This window comes from Perna viridis, chromosome 10, assembly GCF_037379345.1.
Source record: "Perna viridis isolate PV_CMFRI_1.1 ecotype Kerala chromosome 10, ASM3737934v1, whole genome shotgun sequence".
In the NCBI taxonomy this organism is placed as follows: Eukaryota; Metazoa; Mollusca; class Bivalvia; order Mytilida; family Mytilidae; genus Perna; species Perna viridis.
The window spans coordinates 22428451-22443079 of NC_142454.1; the positions used below are offsets into that span (position 1 = coordinate 22428451).

General features: G+C 30.2%; 1 protein-coding gene across 1 annotated transcript; it reads left to right on the forward strand.

Annotated features, from left to right (window-relative positions):
- Window positions 1-10170: 10170 nt before the first annotated feature.
- LOC148604986 (uncharacterized) lies at window positions 10171-11619 on the forward strand. Its single transcript, XM_088547532.1, has 2 exons — window positions 10171-10590; window positions 11216-11619. Exons 1-2 carry the CDS (start codon window positions 10185-10187, stop codon window positions 11617-11619), a joined length of 810 nt encoding a protein of 269 aa, XP_088403658.1. The 5' UTR covers window positions 10171-10184.
- The last annotated feature ends 3010 nt before the right edge of the window (window positions 11620-14629 follow it).

The following is a 14629-nucleotide window of genomic DNA, read 5'->3' on the forward strand; positions in this document are numbered from 1 at the left end:
TACTTCCCTCCTTCCTTTCGTTACACAGACGGGTTTCGCTCACTTATCTATTACTCCTACTTCGGAACAGAATTGCATTTAATGAAAATTTTACAGAATCTGTATTCCTTACTTCCTTTCGTTACACAGAGGTTGTTTCATAACCTATCCATTACTTCAATTTCACAAATGAATAGAATTCGATTATTATGAGATTTCACATAATATAAATATTGTAATTCCTTATTACAAATCTATTTAAATCAAATTTCACATTAGCAAAATAAATATGGACTTTGTAAATTAACATTCATTGATGTAATCCAAGACACCCATAATTACAAATTTGTTTTTGGGGTAATTTTTTTTTTAAATGAGGTAGTAAAATGTATTAACAATCGTGGAAAAAGACGTTTGATCAAACGAGTTGATTTTGAGATGATGAATATTTAAGATTACTTCAAAACAAAATCGATTGTATTCTAATAACAATCTTATATTTTATCGAGATCGTAATTGTAACGGTCAGGTGAAGTCGGTTCATCAAAATATAGTATATAATGGTATCAGATTTTGTTTTCGCATTCGTTGTAAGTTTTCTTGTGCGTTGTGCTGTAAAAATTCTTAGGTAGACCCATTTTTTTCATTTCAAATGAGAAGTGAACTTTTGTAATTAAAATTCGTTAAATAAGAGGTACAGCTGTCAGCTATTTTCCTTTATAATATCATCGTAAAAAGTCATTGTACGATATAAATTTGTTCTCAAATTCATTTGTATCAACGCACAAATTGTGCAAAGCAGTATGGAATTATATCCATTTTGAAAAGACTTTTATAAAAACTACAGATATTTCAATGAGTATTACTTGGAAATTGTAAGATTAGATATTTTGTCGACGAATTTCATAATGTCAAAAATGTGAGGTTAGATGCAGTATGGTAATCTCGACGTGGAAATTCATGATGTAAACCATAATATTATTTTTCGAACTATTCTGATCAACGCCTCGCATTGTAAAAAGAAAGATGTACAAATGAGATCAATTTGTGTTCTTCTTTTCGGAAACGATTGCATTATAGCCAGGTTTGAAATAACTCTCTCCATAACCTGAAGATCTATTTTTTTTCAATATTTCTATATAATAGAGCTTAACTCACTACACTTTGTGTAATAGTAAAAAAAAATAATAGCATTACCGCACAAAATTTCCGTGAATAACGAGAAAGGTTTCTAAAAAATAAATAAACGATTTCATAGTTGAGCAAATAGAAATAGCATTATATATCACATCTCGTATACCGAAAGACCATTTATGAGAAGATAGTTAATTTGCGGACAGAGTTATCCTTCTTCAAATGTGTTTGCTATTTAATATTGTTATATTAACATGACATTATGGTAAAAATGATATAATTTCAATTGCATAAGAAAAATCATCGAGCAAAAAAGATGTAATTTCCATACTTAAGACCAATAATCAGAAACATTGATGTCTTAAGGAGGTAGACCTAGGGTAAGGGACATTACTCTTGAAATCAGTGATATGTTTGTATCATATCCAATTTCAACAAAGCCTATCAAGCTTTCGTTTGAAACAGAATGAAATTAGTCCAAGTTACTTGCTGCTTACATGAGATTGATGTAAAATGCTGAATAAACAAACGTTCCAATGATTTGTAAGAGTAATCAAGAGAACCAAGGTTGTAGCGGTAATCAAAAGAATGTAATCCAGGGACACAGATTAGACATGGAAAACAGACATACACAACAAAGAACATAAAGTAACTAAAATCATACATACAAAGTAACAAAAGTAAATGAGCAACTCGGACTGTAAGAGTTGTGGCCCTTACCCTAGGTCTACTACCTTAAAGAATACAATCTGATGTAAATTTAACACGAATTTGTGAATTGTACAAAAATACTTTTTTCTTCAAACGATGACTATTACTTAGTTCTATACTTTGTATTGCGAGCATTTATTTCAAATGACTTTTTAAAGGAAACTTTATTAAAATTGAGGGACAATTATTGTTTTGTCGTGTCCGGAATGTTCCTTAATTAATAATTAACGCGCTTCTATCTACTATACAGTTATGCATATATACTTAAAAATCTGTTTCATACTTAATTTCTGCATCAATTATATAAACTTTCAATGCAAGGTTGATCAAGAAATAATAACATAATTAAAACAATTTAGCCGAATCCCTTATGCAGATTGAAGATAAAAGTATCTCAATAGTTTCCTTATTCGTGTAGGCAACTCATAACATAATTGTTTAACTTTCCGCAGTGTATTTAACTTGGAAATAATATGATTGACAAAAAAATAATTCCTGACGTTTGCTCCCTTTTTTTCTTTTCAAAGTAATACATGGAATGAAAGAACACCTCAACGATCTACAATATACTACGGAGTATCGTTTTATTGATAAAATGGTTGTTAATTTAAGGCCTGAAGTATTTTTGTCGTTTAATTTTATTATAATCAATTATGCATAAAGGTTTACAATACAAACCTCATGTTTATCGACTGGAGTTATTTTCCTTTTCGCATTATCTTTTCGATAAAGAATCTTTTCATTTCGACAATTACTAAACAATTGATGTTTCGTATCATCTGACGTTGTAAATAGAATAATTACGATTGACCTATGTGATCATGTTTTTTTTTTTTTTTTTTTTTTTTTTTTTTGTGGAGACCGGGGTGGGCTTAAAATAAACGTGCTATTGGTATCAAAGGATGTTACATTTTAAGTTTTGTGTGTTTTACTCTAGAAACATGTATCGACATTCTTATTACGAGTGTAGAGAGTTATTCTTTAGTCTGTAGTTAGTTATATTCATTTACAGAACATGTAATCAAAACAGTTTCAATAAAGTAACCTTTAAAATACAAGTTTGTATGAAGATTTATACCTTGTCACTTACGCATGATTATCTTATGTTGGGGTAGAATATCGTTAAGGCCCAATAACAGGAGCGCACCGAGGTAAAACATTTTTTTATCTTTATTGTGATTCAAATAAGTAATAAACTTGTTAAAACAATATCTGCTTATGATATTTTCAATCAAATACCAAATGTGAAAATATGTCTAATTATGGTTCTTCTAATACCTTAAATAACGATTTCATAAATGAAATTAGTCTATCCATTTTTTATCTTCTGTACATATGTTCTAATTAACTTCGTTAAATCAGATAATCTTCTTGAAACACATGTTTAGCATATCGAAATTGGCAATATGATTGGTATTTTTGATTTGATAGCCACTGGTTCAGTGCCACTGCTAGTGAACCAAAGGTCATTGAGGGTATTTACCAGTTAATCCAGTAGTCAAATATGTCTGATCCCGAAATTTAGCAGATATCATTTATCATAATCATCAAAATTTTCAGTATTACTAATTTCAATTTACCAAAAACCCCGAGGTTTCATTTCTTGACTTGCACATGATTGAACCAATCGGTAATGGTTTTGGCTTCCTTTTTTTCGACAGTTTTGGTTTAGAATACTTTTTGTATGCAAATCATTTTTGGATTTTTTCCTACATGTTTGATTCTAATGCTTCTGATTTGAGGTTACTCATGGAAACACGTGTAGAGCATATCGCAATTTGTAATATGTGATTAAATTTTTTGTTAATATACTTTCGTGCACAAGAAGTCGTTTAATACATCAGAATCAATGAATTATATTTCACTTGAAAAAATGTCAATGGGTAATGTGTGGAGTCTAATTACAGGTTAAGTAGTACTCCAGCTAAGAATCATGCAAAATGTGATTTATGGGTAAAAAGCCTACATATTTTTATTTTTGATATTTTGTTTGAATGGTCATAGTAAACAGAAATTTACATTTAGTTCTTCGTATAACCCGTGTTCTTAGGAGATAAAAATTATATAGAATGCACTGTAGATTTCAAAATTAAGGGAGGTAACTCTGTAAATGACACTAAAATACAATGGATCTATTGAAATTTCAATGTTGATTATCTTCTAGGAGCAGACAGATTTGAATGAATAATTACACATTTCATAGTATGGACCCATAAAACAACTTAATTACAAAAATAAAAATATGTAGCCTTTTTTGGGTGTATCACATTTTTCAGATTTTGCACTGTAGATTTCAAAATTAAGGGAGGTAACTCTGTAAATGACACTAAAATACAATGGATCTATTGAAATTTCAATGTTGATTATCTTCTAGGAGCAGACAGATTTGAATGAATAATTACACATTTCATAGTATGGACCCATAAAACAACTTAATTGCAAAAATAAAAATATGTAGCCTTTTTTGGGTGTATCACATTTTTCAGATTTTGCATGATTCTTGCAAAGACAGCTACTTAAGTATATAATATCAGTAACTTCATAAGGAAAACATACTTTGTCATTAATATATGAAGTATTTAATCTCGGCATAGATGGCGATAGATATTGATAAAATAACTTTGTCACGTACAGGATCAGCCCAAATTAAAGCTAAAAATAATCATTAATTCCACATAAAATATTATAAAAAAATGGATGGTAAATTTCTGAACGTATAAGAAGTATGCAAGTATATCTGTATTTGTAAGTGATGTCTATATATTGGTGATCGGATGCTCAAGTTAAGATCATATACAACCTTAATGTTATGATTAGTATCAGTTGTATAGAGATTCGTGTTGGTTACAAGTAAAAACGCACTTGCACATCATATCGATTAAAGCTGCAAAAAAAAATACTAGTGTCATTCGCCTTTTCCTAAACAACTCTAGAATTACTCGGATCACTTTGTTGGGACATAAGAAAGGCGATTAACAAATGAATTAATATCTTTAACCACTTTATTGATCGATAAATCATAATATAAACTGTGTTTGTAAAGGGGTAACTTTATCTTTGAATTAACATTACCCTGTTACATTCCTAATATAATCTTAAAATATAGTTCGGATTTTCGCAAAGTGAATACCTTAGCGTTATATTTCCGTACTAAAAATCCCGAAATTTGAAGAAAAAAATTCCAAAAGATGATCAATTTTAAATGAACCACGACATCTTACATCCGCAAGATTAAAAGCAATTTTAATTATCATTATTTTTTGGACTACCATTACTATAGTATTAATGGCATTGAGGGAGTAAAGTGATACCTTCGGATTTCCAATGCTTATGGTTTGTTTTTTTTGTTTTTTGTTTTTTGTTTGTTTTTTTTTTGTTTTGTTTTGTTTTTTTGTTTTGTTTTTTTTTTGTTTTTGTTTTTGTTTTTGTTTTTTTTTTTTTTGTTTCTTTTTTTTTTGTTTTTTTTTTTTAACTTTTAAACTGTATGATTTTATTGGCACAATATACATAATATAGAAAGGGTAGGTGAAATATGTGAAATGAAATTATAAAAATCCAAACAAAGTAACGATTCATAAAATTAGCTGGGTCAAATACGTTGTCTTTAATTTATATCAATAGCCATGTTTTGTCTTAAACCTTTGACCTACGTTTCTACTTGAGGGACATAAACTTTCCAAGAGGTTAGCGATAAAATCGACATTGGACATCTGTCTGCATTGTATATTGCACTCTGTGCATTGATCTGACGATATTAAAAGTCATATCAGTTCATCATATCGTTCTATGGAAGTTAATTTACTTCTTAACCCGCTGCGAACTCGGACGATAAGCAAATTTACCCTGTAGGATGCCATACTGAAATTCATTGTCCATTTCAATCTCAAGTCTTTTATCCCTTATTTGTTGTCCTTTACAAAGTGGTATGTTTTGTATCATTTGACCTGCCTAAAGGTCATACTCTGTGTGACTATTATGGAGTCATAATGTACCAAAATACAAATTATTTCAAAACACTACATCTTTTTACTAAAATATTTAAAATGTTTTGATATGCCACCAAATATTAAAGGGTATGAAATGAGTATCCCCAGGTGTTATTTTAATGCATAATGTGCGACTTAAATAGAATGAAAAAGTCTTGTTATAATTGAGGTAAGATTGATACTAACCATTTATGTATTGACTCTATTTTCTGTCTAAAAATGTAATTATTGCTCGAGGTTGAATTTCGATCTTGTCGTAACTGTAAGTAGATATTATGATAAGAAAGTTTATTACGACTTTATTACCTGAATTTTCGCTCATTTAGAAATTTAGAAAACTCTAATTTAGCAATAACTTATATAGTCCTTTTTCCTGCAGCTTGTGCTTATATTTATCTTACAAAGGGTGTTACTGACACTCCAGACGGACTTGTTCACTGCCTTGTTAAGATAAAAGCAGAACAATTATTATGTTTTTAAGTACCAGTCCATATAAAATTTAGACACTGCCAATGGTTAGATGATTCATTATTAAGAAAAACCCGCCAATCAAACGATGCTTGTTTTCGTTTACATATGCTATACTTTCACACAACGATAACTCTTGAAAAGTGCAAATTTCATGTACAATAATTTTTATCTCAAAATGCAACAACCAAATGAAAAACGAGGACTGGTTGTGTGATCTGTAACTGTTTCTGAACAAGACATAAAACTGAAATCGGTGGGTTTTTGACATGCATGACTCACCACCTGTCTATTTTTCAGAAAGACTACTACTAAAAATTATAACAGTTTGAGCACTTGTTCACAACTAAGGATGTTGTAGTACTTTTTACCAGTTCAGTAGAGTATTTACTGGGGCTAATTTTTTAAAGACAAAAGTTTGCTGTTCCTTTCATTTTAATGAACAGCCTTCGAGTTTGTTAAGTGTATGGCGTTTTCCCTTTGCAAGAATGAGAAACAGAATGTAGGCATGAAATGGAAAATAGGCAATTCCAAATGTAAACTGGAATTACTGATGGCCTTTAAAATGAACAAAATGATTTATTATTGTAATCTAAATGAACACAAATGTTCCAATTCGATCAACTTCAGTGGTTTTATCAAGTGTAAGTGTTTGTAAGAATCAGATGAAATGGGGAAAACCAGAAACATGCATGTAAAAACCCTACCAATCTGACAATATAATAGCACTCAAGGATACTTTCTCTATTTGAAAAGACCATAATTCCTGTATCACTAGCTTTGCTCTGAAATTTTTCAATAGAATATTGGAATGTTCATTTTCAGTGCATTTCAATGAAATTATAACTCAATGCACCAATATGATATGGAAAATATTGTCTTCCTTTCTAGATTCTGGTTCGGCAAATAGTCAAATTACTTTATCAAAAGATATATCTTTTTACATACCATGTTTCAACCACTGCCTGATTCTTACAGAATGACACTCAAAAACGACAATTTTCCGAACCACGTGCAGTTTGAATGCAGCCAAAATATCCTTATGTAGTTGAAGATTATTCATACTTAAATCTGGTTAGATCAGATGAGACGAGACATCGGTAATTTACATTTCACAAATATTCTAATTAATAATACAAATCATCAGTTTAACATTAATATTTTATATTTGAAATTTGCATTATGCCCGAGTTGTATACCAATAAAATAAATATTCACTGTATATATATTTAAAAAGAATATGTTCTTATGTCACAAATACGTTGCATTATTCATGAGTGTTTACCTATTTATTCGGTTTTATAAATAAATACATTTAAAAAACGTTAAATAATAGTACACTTTCTTGATTATCTCTTGTATTGTGGAACATCCCATTTTCACCATACACATTCTGTTCAATAAAATACCATCTACACTTCTGCCATACGACATCTACCCTTTTCCCATGAAATTTTATTCCTTTCCCCATTCATATATAGAGAAGGAATATGATTTTTTTTTAATTATAAAAATGTCAAACATCTTGTAATATTCGGATTTCATTAATGTATAGATATTTTGTAAAGACTAATTTTTCTTCAGCAGTATGATGTTCTTAATTTTGGTAAATTCTCTGAACAAATTAAAAATCTCCCTTGTAATAAGGAGAACCCAATAAACCTTATACCATATGAGTTTGACGGAGACATTCAATGACAGCATGACTAATGAATTATTTCTTAGTTTACAATCTAACCTTTTATGTTTATAGTTTTAATATCGTTTAATTAGCTATATCGCTATATTTGTTTGATATTATCACACGGCGCATTACATAATATTAACCATATCCTTCCGCATTCGACATTATTTCAGGCACGTGTGGCGCACTATCAGTTTCTAATACTTAAATGGTATAAATCATATTAATAGTTTATTTGGAGAGATGGCGGTAGGGGTCATAACAATCTTTTTAAATAGGGAGACATTATAGCATTATAGGTCTATCAAAGATCTTCTGTGACAAGAGTTTTTACGACTTGGGATTAGTAGTGACTTAAAAGATGACAACGGATGGGCTTTGTCTGTTGTGATAGCAAGTTGTAAAAATTCTAATCACTTGACGAGTGTCACAAAAATTACAATACTAGACAATTTTCTTGTTTTGTAATTCATTTATTTTTTATTTGAATTTTCATTTCAAACATGAAGCGTGGATTTCATATGCCATTCTTTACATTTCAACATGTTAAGAATTTACACTTGATATTACACTCACATTAAAGACATGGAGTGACAAAACAGGATTATAAGTGTTTAACAAAATAATTTTTGTTCATACCTAATGTATAAACGTATTTTATACATCTTTTTTGTAAATGCTTGTGAACAGTAAACCAGTATATATGTATAAACAAAACAGAACAATATATAAACTAGTAAAGAGGTGCTCATAATGAAAAACAAAGTTCCTGGACTAAATTCTTTTACTTCAAATTGTAAATATTCTTTTTTTTTTTTAATTTGAAACTGCAACCTTGGCGGTGGCAGGTGATGTTACTTACTTAAGATCAATTAATCGACTGCTTACCTAGCCAATATTCATATTACATGAATTATGTGCTTAAGCATCCATGCGATCACCCTAATACTTAATTCACCGATCTTTAAAATTGAGATTAACAAAGTTTTGTCGGTATTATCAACCTGTTATATTATAGGTAGGTATTTAAAAAACGCGGAAGTGACATTTTAACGCTTATGATATTTTTCATGGTTATTGCATACAAACGAAGTCAAAAGTTAGAGAAAAAAGGAGGGTTTATTAAGGTTCACGCGGTAATTTTTTTTCAATCAAAGGATAATATGCTGAAAGAAATTTATATATTTTCATTCGCATATACATTGTATTTCATAATAGACATCTGTCACTAAGAGTCATGATAGATAAAGTCTTAAATGCGATACAAATAGTACATTATATAATGCATTTGTATTCATGTGAGTGTATATCATTTATCTATATCTTATTGATATTTATATTTATTCATTCAATACTAAAGAAACATTGTTTAAAAGTCGGAACGACACATTTTTATCTTTATACATCAATGCTACTATTATCTCATAAAGACATAAATACATAGAGCGCATAAAATTTTATTGAGAAATTTAATATTCAACTATGATACCTTCTTGAAAGCAGAATTATCAAACCCCGGTATTAGCGGACATCACTTTTAGTATTTACTGTACACATTGTAAAAATCCAATTTCTCATCATTTGACATATCAATAAGAACTTGTGGCCCATTACATTCAGAACAATAAAAATGATAAGTTTTATTTTTACGTATTGTCCTCGTATCAAAACAATTATAGCTTTTAAATCAGCCAGTATAACCGGTCTTAGTATGGTCAAAAAATATTAAATGACTATTTTTTTCAATGATCATGTTCTATTCAAATAATGGCCAAGGCGCGTGCCGCTCACGTGCATGACAATATCTGACGGACATTTCTTCAATTTTATCATTGACATCCCGAATTGCTTCAAGTGACCGCGAGGAGAGAAAATACAAGATATTACAATATTGATACGACCATAGTGTAAATGATCATTAAGAAGCCGTCTCAAACCACTCATCCGTAAAATGAATATTTAACAAATGATTATGGATGCTATTATTTGCGTATGAAAGAGCGCCGAGCAGTTCCTTATTGCTGATTGATTGAAAGTTTCTTAGGCTGAATTGACCACGTGAAAGAGAACAATAGTGCCTCATCCGTATAAATATCTTACTGATGTAGCCTTATTCCTTCACTTTGACTTAATCGACCATACCCGTTTAATATTATACACACCAGTGCCTTACTAAATGAGTTACTGATAGGAATAGAAAAATTGAATCTTAATGAGCAAAGATGTCTCGTTCGTTTTACGTTGATTCTTTAATTATGAAAAGACCAGTTCCGCAAACTTTAACTACTACGAATTCAGTGAGTTTACCGGGGGCTTTAAGACATTCGCTTTCTACAACTCACATGTTGCCTTCACATCCATTACCTTGTTATCCAAGACATACGACAGATATGCTGGGTTTTTGCTGTCCACTTTGCGTCCATACACCAACACCAATTGTGCCTGAAAGTACTGCGTCCATTCCTTCAACCAATCAGAAGAACATGTTGAATACCACCGTTACGAACTTTCATATTCGTGATTTAGACTTACAGAAATCAAAGCCTTTGGATTTGAAAAGTGGATTCAGGCAGCCTGAAAAAGATACATCAAGTTCGGATAATAAAAAAAAGTTAATCTCTAACATAGGTATGTTTTGATACTAGTAACCAGTATTTCTTTCTTTATTTTGATTTAGAATTACATTCTTAAGTTTTTAATTATGCTTTATTTTATTGTTAAACATTTCAAATTAAATTGCTAAAAAAGCGTTAATACTGACAATAGTTATTTGTTTTCAAGTAACCTTAAACTACTGGAATTCATATATTTATGATCGACTTTTATATATCTGAATATTACAAATATCTGTCATTTCAAGGAAATCAGATGTTGTTTAATTACGCCTTATACAATAGCCGACGAAATAAACGGGCACTGCCTATTATTTTAGTACAGTCATCTATACTGACACATTTTGTTCATACTGTTCTTTCATATACATAAATAAACAATGCTTCGTCAATTAACATGGTCAGACACTCTTTTATCAGGTGTGGATACAAGAACGGGCGTGCCGAACGTACGCCCCCATAAGATTTTAAAAAAAAATTGTTTTGCAATAAAATCTTGGTTTTGTCACAAATTTTACCCACAAAATTTTCTTTAATTCTATTAACGCCCCCTAACCCCCCCCTCCCAATCTGAGATCCTGTGTATATACCATCTCTATATACGTTATATTGTATAACGGTATTCTTACATTCAATTGCAGGAGTAACAAGTTCCACAGAAGACATTAACAGCAGCAAAAGAATCCGAACTGCATTCACCAGCAATCAGCTTCTAGAACTAGAAAGAGAATTTTCATCTAGTATGTACCTATCTCGATTGAGGAGAATCGAAATCGCCACATATTTAAATCTGTCCGAAAAACAAGTGAAGATATGGTTCCAGAACCGTCGTGTTAAATACAAGAAGGAAGATCTGGTCGAACAGCATGAGAAATGTAACTGTTTAAGAACATGTACAAGTAAATCTAGAAAAAGAAAGTTATCTGGTACTTCGAGCATAGACTCTGAACTTTACCTAGAAAAGTCAAAGCATCTTCATCACGAAGAGTCATCTGACGATTCTGAACATGAAATAGGATGTGAGCATTCTTCAGGGACGAAATAAAATTAATGAAAAAATGGGTCGGAAAATTGTGCAATTTATTTTTAAAAAGTGCTTTTATATATTTGCTTCATAGATTTCTAAATAAAAACCAATTCGAATAATAACCTTATATTATCTCAAGATAAGTATTTGCTGACAATACTGTTTTGATTTCTAATGCTTTAAATGTAGCCAGAGAGCTTGTTCCTCTTACACCTTTGTGAGTGTTAATCAATCATTTTTGTACCAACCCATGGGGTGCAACATTATTTAAATTAAGGAATAATTCAATAATCAACATATCTATTATTCCGATTTGGAATAAATTTACACGTGAAATATTTATTAAAAATCAATTTTCGAATTTTCTGTATGAACTGTTTGCGTTTAAAATAGTAATTTGTGAAGATGCAATCTTTTTAAAGTTATTTCGTAGATGAAAGAATTTCAATCGTATGCATTAGTACAGTTCTTATCAAATTGTCTGAACTTTCCATTTACACTATATCTACACCATATACGAGATCAAGATTCCGCTTTCTAAACTTGCCAAATCCTCTTTCTCTCATGGTGATACGGCTTTCCTAGAAAATATCCGTTGTATTTTTTCAGTATTATATCACCAACCAAAATGTTTTACCTCCTCAAAATTCAAGCTACTGTCTTTCATTGAATTGATATATGTACATATTTTTAAACCGATGGAACTTAATTCCCCGTTCTCGCCATTTGTAACACTCTTCTTCGATACGAAATTCCAACTTTCATCCCTCAATGGAAATTAATACGATACCAGTATTGTAACCTTAAGTACAAGTCCATGTCAAAAAGGCTAAATCTGAAACGTTTATATCAAAAACTAACCGACCTGGCAATAAAAATTTACTTAAGGAACTCTATTCGCAATGACCACTATTTGAATTATTAGGTATGCTTGAATATTTTTTCATTATGATATTAGAAAAATCAAGGTTTTTGATGAGTTATCTGTAAATGAAATACCTATTTGTAATATATTTCTATAAAATTATAACTCATTTTGCCAATATGATGTTGACAGCCTTGTCTTCTCCATTGATTCTGATGGTAGAAATAGTGAAGTTTCACTGTCGAAGTAATGGGTTTTTTTCTGTCCATGTTAAACACACTGTCTGGATCTTACAGAGATTGACACTTCACGACTTACTTCAAAATTAATTTATAATATTCTTAAATGAAAACAACTTCCGAACAAGAGAAAAACACTAGAAAACGATCTGTATTGATGGAAGTTGGTGAACGATTGCCACTATACCCCCTGTTAGATAATAAATTGTTATGAAATATATTTTATCCCGAATAGGAAACGAACATGTTTGTGATTGTTTATAAATGTTCTGAAAACCGAATAGGTTGAATTGATACCGACTAAAAAGGACTGATCGTCATGTTAAATAAATATAAACTGTTAGCATTTTCTCGGTCGAAAATAAATACAGTATGTTTCCATTTTGTATTACGGGTGACATTTTGGTATCAAAACTTATTTGTTAATTTGAATGAAGAGATCCTTGAAACCTACACTACATAAGTAAAAGTTCTCCCATTGATTAATGATTAGCGGGTGTTAATTGCAAAATTCGAAAAAAAATGTTAGACAATGGGTTTGTGATTTTACAAAATAATGAAAATAGAACAAAAATTCGAAAAAAATGTAAGATTATGGGCTTGTTATAGATATAGAACAATGAAAATAGAACAAAAATTCGAAAAAAATGTTAGATTATGGGCTTGTTATAGATACAGAACAATGAAAATAGAACAAAAATTCGAAAAAAATGTTAGATTATGGGCTTGTTATAGATACAAACAATGAAAATAGAACAAAAATTCGAAAAAAAAATATTAGACTATGGGTTTGTGATAGATACAGAACAATGAAAATAGAACAAAAATTCGAAAAAAATGTTAGACTATGGTCTTGTTATAGATACAAAACAATGAAAATAGAACAAAAATTCGAAAAAAAATGTTAGACTATGGGCTTGTTATAGATACAAAACAATTAAAATAGAACAAAAATTCGAAAAAAAATGTTAGATTATTGGCTTGTTATAGATACAAAACAATGAAAATAGAACAAAAATTCGAAAAAAATATTAGACTATGGTCTTGTTATAGATACAAAACAATGAAAATAGAACAAAAATTCGAAAAAAATGTTAGACTATGGGCTTATTATAGATACAAAACAATGAAAATAGAACAAACACGCAAGAAAGCAAGAAAACAATAATAAAATAAAAGCGGTAGGGTAAGCATTCTTATGTTATCTAAAACAAAACACTAACCGATTGTAGAAAAAAATAACCAAATGTACGGAAATGGTAAATGCGTGTTTCTGATTAAGACACAACCAGCAATTTATTAGAATTATTAAACACATGAACCAGTATGTTAAGCGCGTTTGTACAATATAGACTCTATAGACTTAGCCAAATAATTGATTTAATTTTGATTATTTGTATAACGATAGGGTAAGTCCCATATTATAATATAGAAACATCCACCGATTTGTTTAGGCACATGTATAAGGTACTGTGAATTTAACTGAATACACACAGATATAGAATTTAGTATCTCATTTTCTATTGTAAACAGAAAAAAACAATAACACTGTTCTCATTGTGTTGATTATACTAATCCACTCAACAATTCCATAGAAGTAGCCGTTGAATTTTGTATCGCCCTCAACTTGACTGGTCAGCAAATTTATATTTACTAATGTAAAATCCGTGCAATATCGGTCATACAGGCTGAGAGTTTTTAGTCATTGTAATCATAACTTACAGTTTTGAATATGGAATCTAAATGCTCAGAGTTTATGCTACTATTTTAATTTCAAGAAAAGTAATTTTATTCACAAAGACGTGACAAAACAAGCTGATTAAGATAGCCCGATCCATAAGGCTGCGACGTTTCAGTGTTCATGTTGAAAGTTTTCTTATTAATATATCTTATCACAAAAACTCCCAGAATATGTAGCACATCT

Coding starts and splice junctions, on each gene's coding strand:
- LOC148604986 (XM_088547532.1), top strand. CDS start 10,185: ATGTCTCGTTCGTTTTACGTTGATTCTTTAATTATGAAAAGACCAGTT. Junction 10,591..11,215: donor AAAGTTAATCTCTAACATAG/GTATGTTTTGAT, acceptor ATTCAATTGCAG/GAGTAACAAGTTCCACAGAA.